At 44.6% G+C, this 25,280-nt stretch overlaps 1 protein-coding gene across 4 annotated transcripts in view; it reads right to left on the reverse strand.

The window, feature by feature from the left end:
* Positions 1–20,386, reverse strand: part of LOC141272979 (uncharacterized) — a 74,793-nt gene extending 54,407 nt beyond the window's left edge. The window contains exon 1 of one of the 4 annotated variants that reach the window (XM_073684225.1): positions 20,084–20,386. In XM_073684225.1, the coding sequence (XP_073540326.1) occupies positions 20,084–20,206 (123 nt within the window). In that variant the 5' untranslated portion in view covers positions 20,207–20,386. Of the gene's footprint in view, positions 1–20,048 lie in introns of all 4 variants that reach the window. The other 3 variants (XM_073684226.1, XM_073684228.1, XM_073684227.1) reach the window with 3 other exon arrangements.
* Between the last annotated feature and the right edge of the window lie 4,894 nt (positions 20,387–25,280).

Consider the following 25,280-nt stretch of genomic DNA (forward strand, 5'->3'; position numbering starts at 1 on the left):
GCCAGGACACCACAGTCTGCTCCTCCTGTATAATAATAACAGCCAGGACACCACAGTCTGCTCCTCCTGTATAATAATAACAGACGGGACACCACAGTCTGCTCCTCCTGTATAATAATAACAGACGGGACACCACAGTCTGCTCCTCCTGTATAATAATAACAGACAGGACACCACAGTCTGCTCCTCCTGTATAATAATAATAACAGACAGGACACCACAGTCTGCTCCTCCTGTATGATAATAACAGACAGGACACCACAGTCTGCTCCTCCTGTATAATAATAACAGCCAGGACACCACAGTCTGCTCCTCCTGTATGATAATAACAGCCAGGACACCACAGTCTGCTCCTCCTGTATAATAATAACAGCCAGGACACCACAGTCTGCTCCTCCTGTATAATAATAACAGACGGGACACCACAGTCTGCTCCTCCTGTATAATAATAACAGACAGGACACCACAGTCTGCTCCTCCTGTATAATAATAATAACAGACAGGACACCACAGTCTGCTCCTCCTGTATAATAATAATAACATATAGGACACCACAGTCTGCTCCTCCTGTATAATAATAATAACAACATATAGGACACCACAGTCTGCTCCTCCTGTATAATAATAATAACATATAGGACACCACAGTCTGCTCCTCCTGTATAGTAATAACAGCCAGGACACCATAGTCTGCTCCTCCTGTATAATAACAGCCAGGACACCACAGTCTGCTCCTCCTGCATAATAACAGCCAGGACACCACAGTCTGCTCCTCCTGCATAATAATAACAGACAGGACACCACAGTCTGCTCCTCCTGTATAGTAATAACAGACAGGACACTACAGTCTGCTCCTCCTGTATAGTAATAACAGACAGGACACTACAGTCTGCTCCTCCTGTATAATAATAACACACTGGACACCACAGTCTGCTCCTCCTGTATAGTAATAACAGACAGGACACCACAGTCTGCTCCTCCTGTATAGTAATAACAGACAGGACACCACAGTCTGTTCCTCCTGTATGATAATAACAGACAGGACACCACAGTCTGTTCCTCCTGTATAATAACAGGCAGGACACCACAGTCTGCTCCTCCTGTATAATAATAACAGACGGGACACCACAGTCTGCTCCTCCTGTATAATAATAACAGACAGGACACCACAGTCTGCTCCTCCTGTATAATAATAATAACAGACAGGACACCACAGTCTGCTCCTCCTGTATAATAATAATAACAGACAGGACACCACAGTCTGCTCCTCCTGTATAATAATAACAGACAGGACACTACAGTCTGCTCCTCCTGTATAATAATAATAACATATAGGACACCACAGTCTGCTCCTCCTGTATAATAATAATAACATATAGGACACCACAGTCTGCTCCTCCTGTATAGTAATAACAGCCAGGACACCATAGTCTGCTCCTCCTGTATAATAACAGCCAGGACACCACAGTCTGCTCCTCCTGCATAATAACAGCCAGGACACCACAGTCTGCTCCTCCTGCATAATAATAACAGACAGGACACCACAGTCTGCTCCTCCTGTATAGTAATAACAGACAGGACACTACAGTCTGCTCCTCCTGTATAGTAATAACAGACAGGACACTACAGTCTGCTCCTCCTGTATAATAATAACACACTGGACACCACAGTCTGCTCCTCCTGTATAGTAATAACAGACAGGACACCACAGTCTGCTCCTCCTGTATAGTAATAACAGACAGGACACCACAGTCTGCTCCTCCTGTATAATAATAACAGACAGGACACCACAGTCTGCTCCTCCTGTATAATAATAACAGACAGGACACCACAGTCTGTTCCTCCTGTATAATAATAACAGGCAGGACACCACAGTCTGCTCCTCCTGTATAATAATAACAGCCAGGACACCACAGTCTGCTCCTCCTGTATAATAATAACAGCCAGGACACCACAGTCTGCTCCTCCTGTATAATAATAATGGACAGGACACCACAGTCTGCTCCTCCTTTATAATAATAATGGACAGGACACCACAGTCTGCTCCTCCTGTATAATAATAACAACAGACAGGACACCACAGTCTGCTCCTCCTGTATAATAATAACAACAGACAGGACACCACAGTCTGCTCCTCCTGTATAACAACAGACAGGTCACCACAGTCTGCTCCTCCTGTATAATAATAACAGCCAGGACACCACAGTCTGCTCCTCCTGTATAGTAATAACAGCCAGGACACCACAGTCTGCTCCTCCTGTATAATAATAACAGATAGAACACCACAGTCTGCTCCTCCTGTATGATAATAACAGACAGGACACCACAGTCTGCTCCTCCTGTATAATAATAACAGCCAGGACACCACAGCCTGCTCCTCCTGTATAATAATAACAGACAGAACACCACAGTCTGCTCCTCCTGTATGATAATAACAGCCAGGACACCACAGTCTGCTCCTCCTGTATAATAATAATAACAGACAGGACACCACAGTCTGCTCCTCCTGTATAATAATAACAGACAGGACACCACAGTCTGCTCCTCCTGTATAATAATAACAGACAGGACACCACAGTCTGCTCCTCCTGTATAATAACAGACAGGACACCACAGTCTGCTCCTCCTGTATAATAATAACAGACAGGACACCACAGTCTGCTCCTCCTGTATAATAATAATAACAGACAGGACACCACAGTCTGCTCCTCCTGTATAATAATAACAGCCAGGACACCACAGTCTGCTCCTCCTGTATAATAATAATAACAGCCAGGACACCACAGTCTGCTCCCCCTGTATAATAATAACAGCCAGGACACCACAGTCTGCTCCTCCTTTATAATAATAACAGCCAGGACACCACAGTCTGCTCCTCCTGTATAATAATAACAGACAGGACACCACAGTCTGCTCCTCCTGTATAATAATAACAGCCAGGACACCACAGCCTGCTCCTCCTGTATAATAATAACAGACAGAACACCACAGTCTGCTCCTCCTGTATAATAATAACAGACAGGACACCACAGACTCCTCCTCCTGTATAATAATAACAGACAGGACACCACAGTCTGCTCCTCCTGTATAATAATAACAGCCAGGACACCACAGCCTGCTCCTCCTGTATAATAATAACAGACAGAACACCACAGTCTGCTCCTCCTGTATAATAATAACAGACAGGACACCACAGTCTGCTCCTCCTTTATAATAATAACAGCCAGGACACCACAGTCTGCTCCTCCTGTATAATAATAACAGACAGGACACCACAGTCTGCTCCTCCTGTATAATAATAACAGCCAGGACACCACAGCCTGCTCCTCCTGTATAATAATAACAGACAGAACACCACAGTCTGCTCCTCCTGTATAATAATAACAGACAGGACACCACAGTCTGCTCCTCCTGTATAATAATAACAGACAGGACACCACAGTCTGCTCCTCCTGTATAATAATAACAGCCAGGACACCACAGCCTGCTCCTCCTGTATAATAATAACAGACAGAACACCACAGTCTGCTCCTCCTGTATGATAATAACAGCCAGGACACCACAGTCTGCTCCTCCTGTATGATAACAGCCAGGACACCACAGTCTGCTCCTCCTGTATAATAATAATAACAGACAGGACACCACAGTCTGCTCCTCCTGTATAATAATAACAGACAGGACACCACAGTCTGCTCCTCCTGTATAATAATAACAGACAGGACACCACAGTCTGCTCCTCCTGTATAATAACAGACAGGACACCACAGTCTGCTCCTCCTGTATAATAATAATAATAACAGACAGGACACCACAGTCTGCTCCTCCTGTATAATAATAACAGCCAGGACACCACAGTCTGCTCCTCCTGTATAATAACAGACAGGACACCACAGTCTGCTCCTCCTATATAATAATAATAACAGACAGGACACCACAGTCTGCTCCTCCTGTATAATAATAACAGCCAGGACACCACAGTCTGCTCCTCCTGTATAATAATAATAACAGCCAGGACACCACAGTCTGCTCCTCCTGTATAATAGTAATAACAGCCAGGACACCACAGTCTGCTCCCCCTGTATAATAATAACAGCCAGGACACCACAGTCTGCTCCTCCTTTATAATAATAACAGCCAGGACACCACAGTCTGCTCCTCCTGTATAATAATAACAGCCAGGACACCACAGTCTGCTCCTCCTGTATAATAATAACAGACAGGACACCACAGTCTGCTCCTCCTGTATAAGAATAACAACAGACAGGACACCACAGTCTGCTCCTCCTGTATAATAAGAACAGCCAGGACACCACAGTCTGCTCCTCCTGTATAATAATAACAGCCAGGACACCACAGTCTGCTCCTCCTGTATGATAATAACAGCCAGGACACCACAGTCTGCTCCTCCTGTATAATAATAACAGACAGGACACCACAGTCTGCTCCTCCTGTATAATAATAACAACAGACAGGACACCACAGTCTGCTCCTCCTGTATAATAATAACAACAGACAGGACACCACAGTCTGCTCCTCCTGTATAACAACAGACAGGACACCACAGTCTGCTCCACCTGTATAATAATAACAGCCAGGACACCACAGTCTGCTCCTCCTGTATAATAATAACAGACAGAACACCACAGTCTGCTCCTCCTGTATAGTAATAACAGACAGGACACCACAGTCTGCTCCTCCTGTATAATAATAACAGCCAGGACACCACAGTCTGCTCCTCCTGTATAATAATAACAGACAGGACACCACAGTCTGCTCCTCCTGTATAATAATAACAGCCAGGACACCACAGTCTGCTCCTCCTGTATAATAATAACAGACAGGACACCACAGTCTGCTCCTCCTGTATAATAATAACAGACAGGACACCACAGTCTGCTCCTCCTGTATAATAATAACAGCCAGGACACCACAGTCTGCTCCTCCTGTATAATAATAACAGACAGGACACCACAGTCTGCTCCTCCTGTATAATAATAACAGCCAGGACACCACAGTCTGCTCCTCCTGTATAATAATAACAGCCAGGACACCACAGTCTGCTCCTCCTGTATAATAATAATAACATATAGGACACCACAGTCTGCTCCTCCTGTATAGTAATAACAGACAGGACACCACAGTCTGCTCCTCCTGTATAATAACAACAGACAGGACACCACAGTCTGCTCCTCCTGTATAATAATAACAGACAGGATACCACAGTCTGCTCCTCCTGCATAATAATAACAGACAGGACACCACAGTCTGCTCCTCCTGTATAATAATAACAGACAGGACACCACAGTCTGCTCCTCCTGTATAATAATAACAGACAGGACACCACAGTCTGCTCCTCCTGTATAATAATAATAACAGACAGGACACCACAGTCTGCTCCTCCTGTATAATAATAACAGACAGGACACCACAGTCTGCTCCTCCTGTATAATAATAACAGACAGGACACCACAGTCTGCTCCTCCTGTATAATAATAACAGACAGGACACCACAGTCTGCTCCTACTGTATAATAACAGTCAGGACACCACAGTCTGCTCCTCCTGTATAATAATAATAACAGACAGGACACCACAGTCTGCTCCTCCTGTATAATAATAATAACAGACAGGACACCACAGTCTGCTCCTCCTGTATAATAATAACAGACGGGACACCACAGTCTGCTCCTCCTGTATAATAATAACAGACAGGACACCACAGTCTGCTCCTCCTGTATAGTAATAACAGACAGGACACCATAGTCTGCTCCTCCTGTATAATAACAGCCAGGACACCACAGTCTGCTCCTCCTGCATAATAACAGCCAGGACACCACAGTCTGCTCCTCCTGTATAGTAATAACAGACAGGACACTACAGTCTGCTCCTCCTGTATAGTAATAACAGACAGGACACTACAGTCTGCTCCTCCTGTATAATAATAACACACTGGACACCACAGTCTGCTCCTCCTGTATAGTAATAACAGACAGGACACCACAGTCTGCTCCTCCTGTATAGTAATAACAGACAGGACACCACAGTCTGCTCCTCCTGTATAATAATAACAGACAGGACACCACAGTCTGCTCCTCCTGTATAATAATAATAACAGACAGGACACCACAGTCTGTTCCTCCTGTATAATAATAACAGACAGGAGACCACAGTCTGCTCCTCCTGTATAATAATAACAGACAGGACACCACAGTCTGCTCCTCCTGTATAATAATAACAGACAGGACACCACAGTCTGCTCCTCCTGTATAATAATAACACACTGGACACCACAGTCTGCTCCTCCTGTATAGTAATAACAGACAGGACACCACAGTCTGCTCCTCCTGTATAGTAATAACAGACAGGACACCACAGTCTGCTCCTCCTGTATAATAATAACAGACAGAACACCACAGTCTGCTCCTCCTGTATGATAACAGCCAGGACACCACAGTCTGCTCCTCCTGTATAATAATAACAGCCAGGACACCACAGTCTGCTCCTCCTGTATAATAATAACAGACAGGACACCACAGTCTGCTCCTCCTGTATAATAATAACAACAGACAGGACACCACAGTCTGCTCCTCCTGTATAACAACAGACAGGTCACCACAGTCTGCTCCTCCTGTATAATAATAACAGCCAGGACACCACAGTCTGCTCCTCCTGTATAATAATAACAGACAGAACACCACAGTCTGCTCCTCCTGTATGATAATAACAGACAGGACACCACAGTCTGCTCCTCCTGTATAATAATAACAGCCAGGATACCACAGTCTGCTCCTCCTGTATAATAATAACAGCCAGGACACCACAGTCTGCTCCTCCTGTATAATAATAACAGCCAGGACACCACAGTCTGCTCCTCCTGTATAATAATAACAGCCAGGACACCACAGTCTGCTCCTCCTGTATAATAATAACAGACGGGACACCACAGTCTGCTCCTCCTGTATAATAATAACAGACAGGACACCACAGTCTGCTCCTCCTGTATAATAATAATAACAGACAGGACACCACAGTCTGCTCCTCCTGTATGATAATAACAGACAGGACACCACAGTCTGCTCCTCCTGTATAATAATAACAGCCAGGACACCACAGTCTGCTCCTCCTGTATGATAATAACAGACAGGACACCACAGTCTGCTCCTCCTGTATAATAATAACAGCCAGGACACCACAGTCTGCTCCTCCTGTATAATAATAACAGACGGGACACCACAGTCTGCTCCTCCTGTATAATAATAACAGACAGGACACCACAGTCTGCTCCTCCTGTATAATAATAATAACAGACAGGACACCACAGTCTGCTCCTCCTGTATAATAATAACAGACAGGACACTACAGTCTGCTCCTCCTATATAATAATAATAACATATAGGACACCACAGTCTGCTCCTCCTGTATAATAATAATAACAACATATAGGACACCACAGTCTGCTCCTCCTGTATAATAATAATAACATATAGGACACCACAGTCTGCTCCTCCTGTATAGTAATAACAGCCAGGACACCATAGTCTGCTCCTCCTGTATAATAACAGCCAGGACACCACAGTCTGCTCCTCCTGCATAATAACAGCCAGGACACCACAGTCTGCTCCTCCTGCATAATAATAACAGACAGGACACCACAGTCTGCTCCTCCTGTATAGTAATAACAGACAGGACACTACAGTCTGCTCCTCCTGTATAGTAATAACAGACAGGACACTACAGTCTGCTCCTCCTGTATAATAATAACACACTGGACACCACAGTCTGCTCCTCCTGTATAGTAATAACAGACAGGACACCACAGTCTGCTCCTCCTGTATAGTAATAACAGACAGGACACCACAGTCTGCTCCTCCTGTATAGTAATAACAGACAGGACACCACAGTCTGCTCCTCCTGTATAATAATAACAGACAGGACACCACAGTCTGCTCCTCCTGTATAATAACAACAGACAGGACACCACAGTCTGTTCCTCCTGTATGATAATAACAGACAGGACACCACAGCCTCCTCCTCCTGTATAATAATAATAACATATAGGACACCACAGTCTGCTCCTCCTGTATAATAATAATAACAACATATAGGACACCACAGTCTGCTCCTCCTGTATAATAATAATAACATATAGGACACCACAGTCTGCTCCTCCTGTATAGTAATAACAGCCAGGACACCATAGTCTGCTCCTCCTGTATAATAACAGCCAGGACACCACAGTCTGCTCCTCCTGCATAATAACAGCCAGGACACCACAGTCTGCTCCTCCTGCATAATAATAACAGACAGGACACCACAGTCTGCTCCTCCTGTATAGTAATAACAGACAGGACACTACAGTCTGCTCCTCCTGTATAGTAATAACAGACAGGACACTACAGTCTGCTCCTCCTGTATAATAATAACACACTGGACACCACAGTCTGCTCCTCCTGTATAGTAATAACAGACAGGACACCACAGTCTGCTCCTCCTGTATAGTAATAACAGACAGGACACCACAGTCTGCTCCTCCTGTATAGTAATAACAGACAGGACACCACAGTCTGCTCCTCCTGTATAGTAATAACAGACAGGACACCACAGTCTGTTCCTCCTGTATAATAACAGGCAGGACACCACAGTCTGCTCCTCCTGTATAATAATAACAGACGGGACACCACAGTCTGCTCCTCCTGTATAATAATAACAGACAGGACACCACAGTCTGCTCCTCCTGTATAATAATAATAACATATAGGACACCACAGTCTGCTCCTCCTGTATAATAATAATAATAACAGACAGGACACCACAGTCTGCTCCTCCTGCATAATAATAACAGACAGGACACTACAGTCTGCTCCTCCTGTATAATAATAATAACATATAGGACACCACAGTCTGCTCCTCCTGTATAATAATAATAACATATAGGACACCACAGTCTGCTCCTCCTGTATAGTAATAACAGCCAGGACACCATAGTCTGCTCCTCCTGTATAATAACAGCCAGGACACCACAGTCTGCTCCTCCTGCATAATAACAGCCAGGACACCACAGTCTGCTCCTCCTGCATAATAATAACAGACAGGACACCAAAGTCTGCTCCTCCTGTATAGTAATAACAGACAGGACACTACAGTCTGCTCCTCCTGTATAGTAATAACAGACAGGACACTACAGTCTGCTCCTCCTGTATAATAATAACAAACTGGACACCACAGTCTGCTCCTCCTGTATAGTAATAACAGACAGGACACCACAGTCTGCTCCTCCTGTATAGTAATAACAGACAGGACACCACAGTCTGCTCCTCCTGTATAATAATAACAGACAGGACACCACAGTCTGCTCCTCCTGTATAATAATAACAGACAGGACACCACAGTCTGTTCCTCCTGTATAATAATAACAGGCAGGACACCACAGTCTGCTCCTCCTGTATAATAATAACAGCCAGGACACCACAGTCTGCTCCTCCTGTATAATAATAACAGCCAGGACACCACAGTCTGCTCCTCCTGTATAATAATAATAACAGACAGGACACCACAGTCTGCTCCTCCTGTATAATAATAATAACAGACAGGACACCACAGTCTGCTCCTCCTGTATAATAATAACAGCCAGGACACCACAGTCTGCTCCTCCTGTATAATAATAACAGCCAGGACACCACAGTCTGCTCCTCCTGTATAATAATAACAGCCAGGACACCACAGTCTGCTCCTCCTGTATAATAATAACAGCCAGGACACCACAGTCTGCTCCTCCTGTATAATAATAATGGACAGGACACCACAGTCTGCTCCTCCTTTATAATAATAATGGACAGGACACCACAGTCTGCTCCTCCTGTATAATAATAACGGACAGGACACCACAGTCTGCTCCTCCTGTATAATAATAACGGACAGGACACCACAGTCTGCTCCTCCTGTATAATAATAACAGACAGGACACCACAGTCTGCTCCTCCTGTATAATAATAACAGACAGGACACCACAGTCTGCTCCTCCTGTATAATAATAATAACAGACAGGACACCACAGTCTGCTCCTCCTGTATAATAATAACAGACAGGACACCACAGTCTGCTCCTCCTGTATAATAATAACAGACAGGACACCACAGTCTGCTCCTCCTGTATAATAATAACAGACAGGACACCACAGTCTGCTCCTCCTGTATAATAATAACACACTGGACACCACAGTCTGCTCCTCCTGTATAGTAATAACAGACAGGACACCACAGTCTGCTCCTCCTGTATAATAATAACAGACAGGACACCACAGTCTGCTCCTCCTGTATAATAATAACAGACAGGACACCACAGTCTGCTCCTCCTGTATAATAATAACAGACAGGACACCACAGTCTGCTCCTCCTGTATAATAATAACAGACAGGAGACCACAGTCTGCTCCTCCTGTATAATAATAACAGACAGGACACTACAGTCTGCTCCTCCTGTATAATAATAACACACTGGACACCACAGTCTGCTCCTCCTGTATAATAATGAGCAGGACACCACAGTCTGCTCCTCCTGTATAGTAATAACAGACAGGACACCACAGTCTGCTCCTCCTGTATAGTAATAACAGACAGGACACCACAGTCTGCTCCTCCTGTATAATAATAACAGACAGGAGACCACAGTCTGCTCCTCCTGTATAATAACAGACAGGACACCACAGTCTGCTCCTCCTGTATAATAATAACAGACAGGACACCACAGTCTGCTCCTCCTGTATAATAACAGACAGGACACCACAGTCTGCTCCTCCTGTATAATAATAACAGACAGGACACCACAGTCTGCTCCTCCTGTATAATAACAGACAGGACACCACAGTCTGCTCCTCCTGTATAATAATAACAGACAGGACACCACAGTCTGCTCCTCCTGTATAATAACAGACAGGACACCACAGTCTGCTCCTCCTGTATAATAATAATAGCAGACAGGACACCACAGTCTGCTCCTCCTGTATAATAATAACAGACAGGACACCACAGTCTGCTCCTCCTGTATAATAATAACAGACAGGACACCACAGTCTGCTCCTCCTGTATAATAATAACAGACAGGACACCACAGTCTGCTCCTCCTGTATGATAATAACAGCCAGGACACCACAGTCTGCTCCTCCTGTATAATAATAACAGACAGGACACCACAGTCTGCTCCTCCTGTATAATAATAACAACAGACAGGACACCACAGTCTGCTCCTCCTGTATAATAATAACAACAGACAGGACACCACAGTCTGCTCCTCCTGTATAACAACAGACAGGTCACCACAGTCTGCTCCACCTGTATAATAATAACAGCCAGGACACCACAGTCTGCTCCTCCTGTATAATAATAACAGACAGAACACCACAGTCTGCTCCTCCTGTATAGTAATAACAGACAGGACACCACAGTCTGCTCCTCCTGTATAATAATAACAGCCAGGACACCACAGTCTGCTCCTCCTGTATAATAATAACAGACAGGACACCACAGTCTGCTCCTCCTGTATAATAATAACAGCCAGGACACCACAGTCTGCTCCTCCTGTATAATAATAACAGACAGGACACCACAGTCTGCTCCTCCTGTATAATAATAACAGCCAGGACACCACAGTCTGCTCCTCCTGTATAATAATAACAGCCAGGACACCACAGTCTGCTCCTCCTGTATAATAATAATAACAGCCAGGACACCACAGTCTGCTCCTCCTGTATAATAATAACAGCCAGGACACCACAGTCTGCTCCTCCTGTATAATAATAACAGCCAGGACACCACAGTCTGCTCCTCCTGTATAATAATAACAGACGGGACACCACAGTCTGCTCCTCCTGTATAATAATAACAGACAGGACACCACAGTCTGCTCCTCCTGTATAATAATAATAACAGACAGGACACCACAGTCTGCTCCTCCTGTATAATAATAATAATAACAGACAGGACACTACAGTCTGCTCCTCCTGTATAATAATAATAACAGACAGGACACCACAGTCTGCTCCTCCTGTATAATAATAATAACATATAGGACACCACAGTCTGCTCCTCCTGTATAGTAATAACAGACAGGACACCACAGTCTGCTCCTCCTGTATAATAACAACAGACAGGACACCACAGTCTGCTCCTCCTGTATAATAATAACAGACAGGATACCACAGTCTGCTCCTCCTGCATAATAATAACAGCCAGGACACCACAGTCTGCTCCTCCTGTATAATAATAACAGCCAGGACACCACAGTCTGCTCCTCCTGTATAATAATAACAGACAGGACACCACAGTCTGCTCCTCCTGTATAATAATAATAACAGACAGGACACCACAGTCTGCTCCTCCTGTATAATAATAACAGACAGGACACCACAGTCTGCTCCTCCTGTATAATAATAACAGACAGGACACCACAGTCTGCTCCTCCTGTATAATAATAACAGACAGGACACCACAGTCTGCTCCTACTGTATAATAACAGTCAGGACACCACAGTCTGCTCCTCCTGTATAATAATAATAACAGACAGGACACCACAGTCTGCTCCTCCTGTATAATAATAATAACAGACAGGACACCACAGTCTGCTCCTCCTGTATAATAATAACAGACGGGACACCACAGTCTGCTCCTCCTGTATAATAATAACAGACAGGACACCACAGTCTGCTCCTCCTGTATAGTAATAACAGACAGGACACCATAGTCTGCTCCTCCTGTATAATAACAGCCAGGACACCACAGTCTGCTCCTCCTGCATAATAACAGCCAGGACACCACAGTCTGCTCCTCCTGTATAGTAATAACAGACAGGACACTACAGTCTGCTCCTCCTGTATAGTAATAATAGACAGGACACTACAGTCTGCTCCTCCTGTATAATAATAACACACTGGACACCACAGTCTGCTCCTCCTGTATAGTAATAACAGACAGGACACCACAGTCTGCTCCTCCTGTATAGTAATAACAGACAGGACACCACAGTCTGCTCCTCCTGTATAATAATAACAGACAGGACACCACAGTCTGCTCCTCCTGTATAATAATAATAACAGACAGGACACCACAGTCTGTTCCTCCTGTATAATAATAACAGACAGGAGACCACAGTCTGCTCCTCCTGTATAATAATAACAGACAGGACACTACAGTCTGCTCCTCCTGTATAATAATAACACACTGGACACCACAGTCTGCTCCTCCTGTATAATAATAACAGACAGGACACCACAGTCTGCTCCTCCTGTATAATAATAACAGACAGGACACCACAGTCTGCTCCTCCTGTATAATAATAACAGACAGGAGACCACAGTCTGCTCCTCCTGTATAATAACAGACAGGACACCACAGTCTGCTCCTCCTGTATAATAATAACAGACAGGACACCACAGTCTCCTCCTCCTGTATAATAATAATAACAGACAGGACACCACAGTCTGCTCCTCCTGTATAATAATAATAACAGACAGGACACCACAGTCTGCTCCTCCTGTATAATAATAACAGACAGGACACCACAGTCTGCTCCTCCTGTATAATAATAACAGACAGGACACCACAGTCTGCTCCTCCTGTATAATAACAGACAGGACACCACAGTCTGCTCCTCCTGTATAATAATAACAGACAGGACACCACAGTCTGCTCCTCCTGTATAATAATAACAGACAAGACACCACAGTCTGCTCCTCCTGTATAATAATAACAGACAGGACACCACAGTCTGCTCCTCCTGTATAATAATAACAGACAGGACACCACAGTCTGCTCCTCCTGTATAATAATAATAATAATAACAGACAGGACACCACAGTCTGCTCCTCCTGTATAATAATAACAGACAGGACACCACAGTCTGCTCCTCCTGTATAATAATAACAGACAGGACACCACAGTCTGCTCCTCCTGTATAATAATAACAGACAGGACACCACAGTCTGCTCCTCCTGTATAATAATAACAGACAGGACACCACAGTCTGCTCCTCCTGTATAATAATAACAGACAGGACACCACAGTCTGCTCCTCCTGTATAATAACAGACAGGACACCACAGTCTGCTCCTCCTGTATAATAATAACAGACAGAACACCACAGTCTGCTCCCCCTGTATAATAATAACAGACAGGACACCACAGTCTGCTCCTCCTGTATAATAACAACAGACAGGACACCACAGTCTGCTCCTCCTGTATAATAATAACAGACAGGACACCACAGTCTGCTCCTCCTGTATAGTAATAACAGACAGGACACCACAGTCTGCTCCTCCTGTATAATAATAACAGCCAGGACACCACAGTCTGCTCCTCCTGTATAATAATAACAGACAGGACACCACAGTCTGCTCCTCCTGTATAATAATAACAGCCAGGACACCACAGTCTGCTCCTCCTGTATAATAATAACAGACAGGACACCACAGTCTGCTCCTCCTGTATAATAATAACAGCCAGGACACCACAGTCTGCTCCTCCTGTATAATAATAACAGCCAGGACACCACAGTCTGCTCCTCCTGTATAATAATAATAACAGCCAGGACACCACAGTCTGCTCCTCCTGTATAATAATAACAGCCAGGACACCACAGTCTGCTCCTCCTGTATAATAATAACAGCCAGGACACCACAGTCTGCTCCTCCTGTATAATAATAACAGACGGGACACCACAGTCTGCTCCTCCTGTATAATAATAACAGACAGGACACCACAGTCTGCTCCTCCTGTATAATAATAATAACAGACAGGACACCACAGTCTGCTCCTCCTGTATAATAATAATAATAACAGACAGGACACTACAGTCTGCTCCTCCTGTATAATAATAATAACAGACAGGACACCACAGTCTGCTCCTCCTGTATAATAATAATAACATATAGGACACCACAGTCTGCTCCTCCTGTATAGTAATAACAGACAGGACACCACAGTCTGCTCCTCCTGTATAATAACAACAGACAGGACACCACAGTCTGCTCCTCCTGTATAATAATAACAGACAGGATACCATAGTCTGCTCCTCCTGCATAATAATAACAGCCAGGACACCACAGTCTGCTCCTCCTGTATAATAATAACAGCCAGGACACCACAGTCTGCTCCTCCTGTATAATAATAACAGACAGGACACCACAGTCTGCTCCTCCTGTATAATAATAATAACAGACAGGACACCACAGTCTGCTCCTCCTGTATAATAATAACAGACAGGACACCACAGTCTGCTCCTCCTGTATAATAATAACAGACAGGACACCACAGTCTGCTCCTCCTGTATAATAATAACAGACAGGACACCACAGTCTGCTCCTACTGTATAATAACAGTCAGGACACCACAGTCTGCTCCTCCTGTATAATAATAATAACAGACAGGACACCACAGTCTGCTCCTCCTGTATAATAATAATAACAGACAGGACACCACAGTCTGCTCCTCCTGTATAATAATAACAGACGGGACACCACAGTCTGCTCCTCCTGTATAATAATAACAGACAGGACACCACAGTCTGCTCCTCCTGTATAGTAATAACAGACAGGACACCATAGTCTGCTCCTCCTGTATAATAACAGCCAGGACACCACAGTCTGCTCCTCCTGCATAATAACAGCCAGGACACCACAGTCTGCTCCTCCTGTATAGTAATAACAGACAGGACACTACAGTCTGCTCCTCCTGTATAGTAATAATAGACAGGACACTACAGTCTGCTCCTCCTGTATAATAATAACACACTGGACACCACAGTCTGCTCCTCCTGTATAGTAATAACAGACAGGACACCACAGTCTGCTCCTCCTGTATAGTAATAACAGACAGGACACCACAGTCTGCTCCTCCTGTATAATAATAACAGACAGGACACCACAGTCTGCTCCTCCTGTATAATAATAATAACAGACAGGACACCACAGTCTGTTCCTCCTGTATAATAATAACAGACAGGAGACCACAGTCTGCTCCTCCTGTATAATAATAACAGACAGGACACTACAGTCTGCTCCTCCTGTATAATAATAACACACTGGACACCACAGTCTGCTCCTCCTGTATAATAATAACAGACAGGACACCACAGTCTGCTCCTCCTGTATAATAATAACAGACAGGAGACCACAGTCTGCTCCTCCTGTATAATAATAACAGACAGGAGACCACAGTCTGCTCCTCCTGTATAATAACAGACAGGACACCACAGTCTGCTCCTCCTGTATAATAATAACAGACAGGACACCACAGTCTCCTCCTCCTGTATAATAATAATAACAGACAGGACACCACAGTCTGCTCCTCCTGTATAATAATAATAACAGACAGGACACCACAGTCTGCTCCTCCTGTATAATAATAACAGACAGGACACCACAGTCTGCTCCTCCTGTATAATAATAACAGACAGGACACCACAGTCTGCTCCTCCTGTATAATAACAGACAGGACACCACAGTCTGCTCCTCCTGTATAATAATAACAGACAGGACACCACAGTCTGCTCCTCCTGTATAATAATAACAGACAAGACACCACAGTCTGCTCCTCCTGTATAATAATAACAGACAGGACACCACAGTCTGCTCCTCCTGTATAATAATAACAGACAGGACACCACAGTCTGCTCCTCCTGTATAATAATAATAATAATAACAGACAGGACACCACAGTCTGCTCCTCCTGTATAATAATAACAGACAGGACACCACAGTCTGCTCCTCCTGTATAATAATAACAGACAGGACACCACAGTCTGCTCCTCCTGTATAATAATAACAGACAGAACACCACAGTCTGCTCCCCCTGTATAATAATAACAGACAGGACACCACAGTCTGCTCCTCCTGTATAATAACAACAGACAGGACACCACAGTCTGCTCCTCCTGTATAATAATAACAGACAGGACACCACAGTCTGCTCCTCCTGTATAGTAATAACAGCCAGGACACCACAGTCTGCTCCTCCTGTATAATAATAACAGCCAGGACACCACAGTCTGCTCCTCCTGTATAATAATAACAGACAGGACACCACAGTCTGCTCCTCCTGTATAATAATAACAGCCAGGACACCACAGTCTGCTCCTCCTGTATAATAATAACAGCCAGGACACCACAGTCTGCTCCTCCTGTATAATAATAACAGCCAGGACACCACAGTCTGCTCCTCCTGTATAATAACAGCCAGGACACCACAGTCTGCTCCTCCTGTATAATAATAATAACAGCCAGGACACCACAGTCTGCTCCTCCTGTATAATAATAACAGCCAGGACACCACAGTCTGCTCCTCCTGTATAATAATAACAGCCAGGACACCACAGTCTGCTCCTCCTGTATAATAATAACAGACGGGACACCACAGTCTGCTCCTCCTGTATAATAATAACAGACAGGACACCACAGTCTGCTCCTCCTGTATAATAATAATAACAGACAGGACACCACAGTCTGCTCCTCCTGTATAATAATAATAATAACAGACAGGACACTACAGTCTGCTCCTCCTGTATAATAATAATAACAGACAGGACACCACAGTCTGCTCCTCCTGTATAATAATAATAACATATAGGACACCACAGTCTGCTCCTCCTGTATAGTAATAACAGACAGGACACCACAGTCTGCTCCTCCTGTATAATAACAACAGACAGGACACCACAGTCTGCTCCTCCTGTATAATAATAACAGACAGGATACCACAGTCTGCTCCTCCTGCATAATAATAACAGCCAGGACACCACAGTCTGCTCCTCCTGTATAATAATAACAGCCAGGACACCACAGTCTGCTCCTCCTGTATAATAATAACAGACAGGACACCACAGTCTGCTCCTCCTGTATAATAATAATAACAGACAGGACACCACAGTCTGCTCCTCCTGTATAATAATAACAGACAGGACACCACAGTCTGCTCCTCCTGTATAATAATAACAGATAGGACACCACAGTCTGCTCCTCCTGTATAATAATAACAGACAGGACACCACAGTCTGCTCCTACTGTATAATAACAGTCAGGACACCACAGTCTGCTCCTCCTGTATAATAATAATAACAGACAGGACACCACAGTCTGCTCCTCCTGTATAATAATAATAACAGACAGGACACCACAGTCTGCTCCTCCTGTATAATAATAACAGACGGGACACCACAGTCTGCTCCTCCTGTATAATAATAACAGACAGGACACCACAGTCTGCTCCTCCTGTATAGTAATAACAGACAGGACACCATAGTCTGCTCCTCCTGTATAATAACAGCCAGGACACCACAGTCTGCTCCTCCTGCATAATAACAGCCAGGACACCACAGTCTGCTCCTCCTGTATAGTAATAACAGACAGGACACTACAGTCTGCTCCTCCTGTATAGTAATAATAGACAGGACACTACAGTCTGCTCCTCCTGTATAATAATAACACACTGGACACCACAGTCTGCTCCTCCTGTATAGTAATAACAGACAGGACACCACAGTCTGCTCCTCCTGTATAGTAATAACAGACAGGACACCACAGTCTGCTCCTCCTGTATAATAATAACAGACAGGACACCACAGTCTGCTCCTCCTGTATAATAATAATAACAGACAGGACACCACAGTCTGCTCCTCCTGTATAATAATAACAGCCAGGACACCACAGTCTGCTCCTCCTGTATAATAATAATAACAGACAGGACACCACAGTCTGCTCCTCCTGTATAATAATAACAGACAGGAGACCACAGTCTGCTCCTCCTGTATAATAATAACAGACAGGACACTACAGTCTGTTCCTCCTGTATAATAATAACAGACAGGAGACCACAGTCTGCTCCTCCTGTATAATAATAACAGACAGGACACTACAGTCTGCTCCTCCTGTATAATAATAACACACTGGACACCACAGTCTGCTCCTCCTGTATAATAATAACAGACAGGACACCACAGTCTGCTCCTCCTGTATAATAATAACAGACAGGACACCACAGTCTGCTCCTCCTGTATAATAATAACAGACAGGAGACCACAGTCTGCTCCTCCTGTATAATAACAGACAGGACACCACAGTCTGCTCCTCCTGTATAATAATAACAGACAGGACACCACAGTCTCCTCCTCCTGTATAATAATAATAACAGACAGGACACCACAGTCTGCTCCTCCTGTATAATAATAATAACAGACAGGACACCACAGTCTGCTCCTCCTGTATAATAATAACAGACAGGACACCACAGTCTGCTCCTCCTGTATAATAATAACAGACAGGACACCACAGTCTGCTCCTCCTGTATAATAACAGACAGGACACCACAGTCTGCTCCTCCTGTATAATAATAACAGACAGGACACCACAGTCTGCTCCTCCTGTATAATAATAACAGACAAGACACCACAGTCTGCTCCTCCTGTATAATAATAACAGACAGGACACCACAGTCTGCTCCTCCTGTATAATAATAACAGACAGGACACCACAGTCTGCTCCTCCTGTATAATAATAATAATAATAACAGACAGGACACCACAGTCTGCTCCTCCTGTATAATAATAACAGACAGGACACCACAGTCTGCTCCTCCTGTATAATAATAACAGACAGGACACCACAGTCTGCTCCTCCTGTATAATAATAACAGACAGGACACCACAGTCTGCTCCTCCTGTATAATAATAACAGACAGGACACCACAGTCTGCTCCTCCTGTATAATAATAACAGACAGGACACCACAGTCTGCTCCTCCTGTATAATAACAGACAGGACACCACAGTCTGCTCCTCCTGTATAATAATAACAGACAGAACACCACAGTCTGCTCCCCCTGTATAATAATAACAGACAGGACACCACAGTCTGCTCCTCCTGTATAATAACAACAGACAGGACACCACAGTCTGCTCCTCCTGTATAATAATAACAGACAGGACACCACAGTCTGCTCCTCCTGTATAGTAATAACAGACAGGACACTACAGTCTGCTCCTCCTGTATAATACATCACATTAGCCGCTGACCATGTCACCGTGCTCCTCTTTCTGTCACCTCTCACCTGCAAAGTGTCACGTGCACCTCTGACATCTGCCTGTAACTTCTGGGACCGGGAGATGAATGCTAGTAGGACCTTTGATGAAGAGTGAGTGAGTTGCAGGACCTTTGATGATGTCATGACCATGTGATCAGTCGGATGTTGCAGACGTCCTGGTCAGTGAGTGATCCCGTGGTTGTGTCTAGATCGGAGGCGATCTTCTGTGGTTCCTCACTAGCCTGCGATCTAGACGCTTCACTGCTGAAGAGCCTAGATCGTAGTTGCTGGAGTGAGGGCCTCAGTAATCCCCTCCGATGTAGACAGTTCAGCACTGACACCACTAGATGGCGCTGGTTCCAGGAGCTGCTCATACTCAGTGAAGTCTAGTCGCCTCTGGCTTTTTTTATGGAATTGCTCATGTTTTAACCCCTTAAGCCCAGCGGGTGGTTTGCACGTTAATGACCGGGCCAATTTTTACAATTCTGACCACTGTCACTTTATGAGGTAATTACTCTGGAACGCTTCAACGGATCCCCCTGATTCTGAGATTGTTTTTTCGTGACATATTGTACTTCATGATAGTGGTAACATTTCTTCGATATCACTTGCGTTTATTTGTGAAAAAAACGGAAATTTGGCGAAAATTTTGAAAATTTTGCAATTTTCAAAATTTGAATTTTTAAGCCCTGAAATCAGAGCGATATGTCACACAAAAGAGTTAATAAATAACATTTCCCACATGTCTACTTTACATCAGCACAATTTTGGAACCAAAATTTTTTTTTGTTAGGGAGCTATAAGGGTTAAAAGTTGACCAGCAATTTCTCATTTTTCCAACAAAATTTACAAAACCATTTTTTTTAGGGACCACATTACATTTGAAGTCACTTTGAGGGGTCTTTATGACAGAAAATACCCAAAAGTGACACCATTCTAAAAACTGCACCCCTCAAGGTGCTCAAAACCACATTCAAGAAGTTTATTAACCCTTCAGGTGTTTCATGGGAATTTTTTGAATGTGGAAGAAAAAAATGAACATTTAACTTTTTTCACAAAAATGTTACTTTAGACCCAATTTTTTTTATTTTCACAGGGGTAACAAGAAAAAATGGACCCCAAAATTTGTTGTGCAATTTCCCCTGGACACGCAGATACCCAATATTTGGGGAAAAAACACTGTTTGGGCGCACGGCAGGGCTCGGAAGGGAAGGAGCGCCATTTGACTTTTTGATTGTAAAATTTGCTTGAATAATTAGCGGACGCCATGTTGTGTTTGGAGAGCCCCTGTGTGCCCAAACTTTGGAGCTCCCCCACAAGTGACCCCATTTTGGAAACTAGACCCCCCAAGGCACCTTTATAGATGCATAGTGAGCACTTGGAACCCCCATGTGCTTCACAAATTGATTCGTAAAAATGAAAAAGTGAAAAAAAAAAACACTTTTTCATTTTTACGAATCAATTTGTGAAGCACCTAGGGGTTCCAAGTGCTCACTATGCATCTAGATAGGTGCCTTGGGGGGTCTAGTTTCCAAAATGGGGTCACTTGTGGGGGAGCTCCAATGTTTGGACACACAGGGACTCTCTAAATACAACATGGTATCCGCTAACAAATTGAATGGAAAATCGGCTCAAATTGTTAGCGGACACCACATTGCGTTTGGAGAGCCCCTCTGTGCCCAAACTTTGGAGCTCCCGCACAAGTGACCCCATTTTGGAAACTAGACCCCCCAAGGCACCTTTCTAGATGCATAGTGAGCACTTGGAACCCCCAGGTGCTTCACAAATTGATTCGTAAAAATGAAAAAGTGAAAAAAAAAACACTTTTTCATTTTTACGAATCAATTTGTGAAGCACCTAGGGGTTCCAAGTGCTCACTATGCATCTAGATAGGTGCCTTGGGGGGTCTAGTTTCCAAAATGGGGTCACTTGTGGGGGAGCTCCAATGTTTGGGCACACAGGGACTCTCTAAATGCAACATGGTATCCGCTAACAAATTGAGCCGACAATTTGTTAGCGGATATCATGTTGCATTTGGAGAGTCCCTGTGTGCCCAAACATTGGAGCTCCCCCACAAGTGACCCCATTTTGGAAACTAGACCCCCCAAGGCACCTATATAGATTCATAGTGAGCAATTGGAACCCCAGGTGCTTCACAAATTGATTCATAAAAATGAAAAAGTGGTTTTTTTTTCACTTTTTCATTTTTACGAATCAATTTGTGAAGCACCTGGGGGTTCCAAGTGCTCACTATGCATCTAGATAGGTGCCTTGGGGGGTCTAGTTTCCAAAATGGGGTCACTTGTGGGGGAGCTCCAATGTTTGGGCACACAGGGTCTCTCCAAACGCAACATGGCGTCCGCTAACAATTTGAGCCGATTTTCCATTCAATTTGTTAGCAGACACCATGTCACGTTTGGAGAGCCTGTGATGTGCCTAAACAGTGGAGCTCCCCCACAAGTGTCCCCATTTTGGAAACTATACCCCTCAAGGATTTTATTAAGGTGTATAGTGAACATTTTGAACTCAGAGGTACGGCACAGAATTTGTTTACATTAGGTCATCATATTGAATAAGTTGTCATTATTCTTGAGCGCAAGTGCTCGCTACTTGAGTTTGCATCGGGTACTCAGGTATGCACCATGTACAGCGTGTGCTCGAGTGACATGCTCGAGTCCCTGCTCCGCATGTTTCACGGTTATTAGACACCCAAAAAAAAACATGCGGGGATCGCTCGTGCATGGCAGGCAATCCCCGTAAAGTTTTTTGGCCGCGAAGCATATGGGGCAGAGACTCGAGCATGTCACTCAAATACCCACGATACTCAATGCATACCAGAGCACCCGATGCAAACTCAAGTAGCGAGCACTTGCAGTCAACACTAGTCGCCATATCGTCATCTTTTTTTCTTACTTTTGAAAAAAATCCCAACCCCAGCCCTAACCCTAGCACAACCCTAGCCCTAGCACAACCCTAGCCCTAGCACAACCCTAGCCCCAGCACAACCCTAGCCCCAGCACAACCCTAGCCCCAGCACAACCCTAGCCCCAGCACAACCCTAGCCCCAGCACAACCCTAGCCCCAAACCCAGCCCTAACCCTAGCCCAATCCTAACCCAAGAGTTTATTTTTGACGCCGTTCCTTGTGCGGTATAAGTGATTAGACGACTTTATTCTTCGGGTCGGTGTGATTACAGCAATGCCAGAATCATATGGGGTTTTTATGACTGACAGCTGTCACACACTAAAAGACGCATTTTTTGTAAAATCTAGTTTTTGCATCGCCATATATTGAGAGCTATAATTTTTCCAGATTTTGGCAGACAGTCATGTGACGGCTCGTTGTTTGCGGGATGGCTTGACGTTGTTATTGGTGCCATTTTCAGGCACGTGACATTTCTTGATCGCTTTCTATTCCGATTTTTGGGAGGCAGAATAAACAAAAACCAACAATTCAGGAATTGTTTTTTTTTTTTTTTTTTTATTCTGTTCCGCGTGTGGTAAAATTGATGAGGTAGCTTTATCCTTCGGGTCAGTACGTTTACAGCGGTACCACATTTGTATCATTTTTCTATGTTTTGGCGCTTATACACAATAAAAGCTATTTTATAGAAAAAAATATTTTTTAGCATCGCTTTATTCTGAGAGCTATAACTTTTTTATTTTTTGGCTGATATAGCTGTATTGTGGCTTGTTTTTTGCGGGACGAGATGACGTTTTCAGCGGTATCATTTTTATTTATATGCGTCTTTTTGATCGCGTGTTATTCCACTTTTTGTTTGGCAGTATGGTGATAAAGCATTGTTTTTTGCTTCGTTTTTTTTTTTTTTTTACCGTGTTCACTGAAGGGGTTAACTAGTGGGACAGTTTTATAGGTCAGGTTGTTCCGGACGCGGCGATACCAAATATGTGTACTTTTATTTTTTTATTTTTTTTTTTTTATAATAATATTTATTGATGGGTACATTATATTTTTATTTTTGGTGTATTATTTTTTTTATTTTTTTATAATATTTTTGCACATTTTTTTTATTTTCCACTTTCACACAGTTTATACACTTTATTACTTTGTCCCACTCTGGGACTTTCACTTTTTTTTTTCTGATCGCCTGCATGGCACAGGAATGAAGCACCATCCCTGTGCCATGCAGGCTGTCAGAAGTGCACAGTGTGAAGATTGCTTGGAGATGCACTGCGCATGCCCAAGCAATCTTCCTGCTCTCTGGTGACCCGGATGTTGTCATGACGACATCGGGTCGTCATGGCAATGACGCGCCCCTGGGCCTGCTGTGTCGTGCGGCATCGCGCGCACGGGGGCTTACCCGGAGCCGGATCTGTTGGGGGTAGTAGTCCTCGTGGCGGTGACCCGGTCCGTGCCCAGGGAGTCAAACTGAGCGGCAGTCTTAGCAGTAGATGTTAGAATGTTCGACTACGCCACCCGTTGAATGCGGCTATGAAGCCGCCGCTGCAGGGCAGACCGCTGAGGCCGGTGGTACGGATGTGCAGCGTGGATGGTATAACCCCCAACGGGAGGGGTATGGCCTCAGGGCAGCAGATGTGGATGATAGTGGTAGTGATGGTGCAGCAAGGAAGCTCAGAGACGTGTGGTGCAGTTTCAAGGCTTTTACTCACAGGTGTTGCTCCGGTCACTTCGGCCAGCAGTGACCACCCGAGCCGTGCTGCGTCCACCAGGTGCGGGACTCGGCCAACTCCCAGGCAGTTCCAGAGCGTGGTCCCAAGCTCCCCTCTATTCCTTCCTACGGGCCGTCCTCACCAGGGACCCCCCTTTGTCCGGCTCCCTTGGGTCTTTTGGTGGCGAAACCTTTCCCGGCTTCCCTGACCCTATGCGTGGTTTGCCTTCCTGGTGGATATGGTGAGGGGTCGCGCCAAAACTTGTCCACGACCTCCGGTTCCTGGCTAAGGATGTTTAGCCTCTACCAGTTTGGGATCCGGTACCCTCTGCTGCCAACCCTTCACCCGTCTTAGTCCACTTGTGGGATCTCAGGGTTCCCTCTGCTTGTGTCTCTGGGCCTTTCACTGGGTTTTTCTCTCCTTCCTCTTTCTCTGCGCTTCAGGCCTGGCCCTGGAGCTGGGCCCAGCCGGAGCCACAGCTCCCTGTCAGCCCTCTCTGGCTGAGCTCCTCTCTGCACAGGCTCTCCTCTGAACAGGACCTTCTCTAAAGATGGTGCCCACCTCTTATACTCCCTCTGACACCCGAGCCCAGG

This window comes from Phyllobates terribilis, unplaced genomic scaffold (genome assembly GCF_046119375.1).
Source record: "Phyllobates terribilis strain yellow unplaced genomic scaffold, ASM4611937v1 Scaffold_5__5_contigs__length_657084704, whole genome shotgun sequence".
In the NCBI taxonomy this organism is placed as follows: domain Eukaryota; kingdom Metazoa; phylum Chordata; class Amphibia; order Anura; family Dendrobatidae; genus Phyllobates; species Phyllobates terribilis.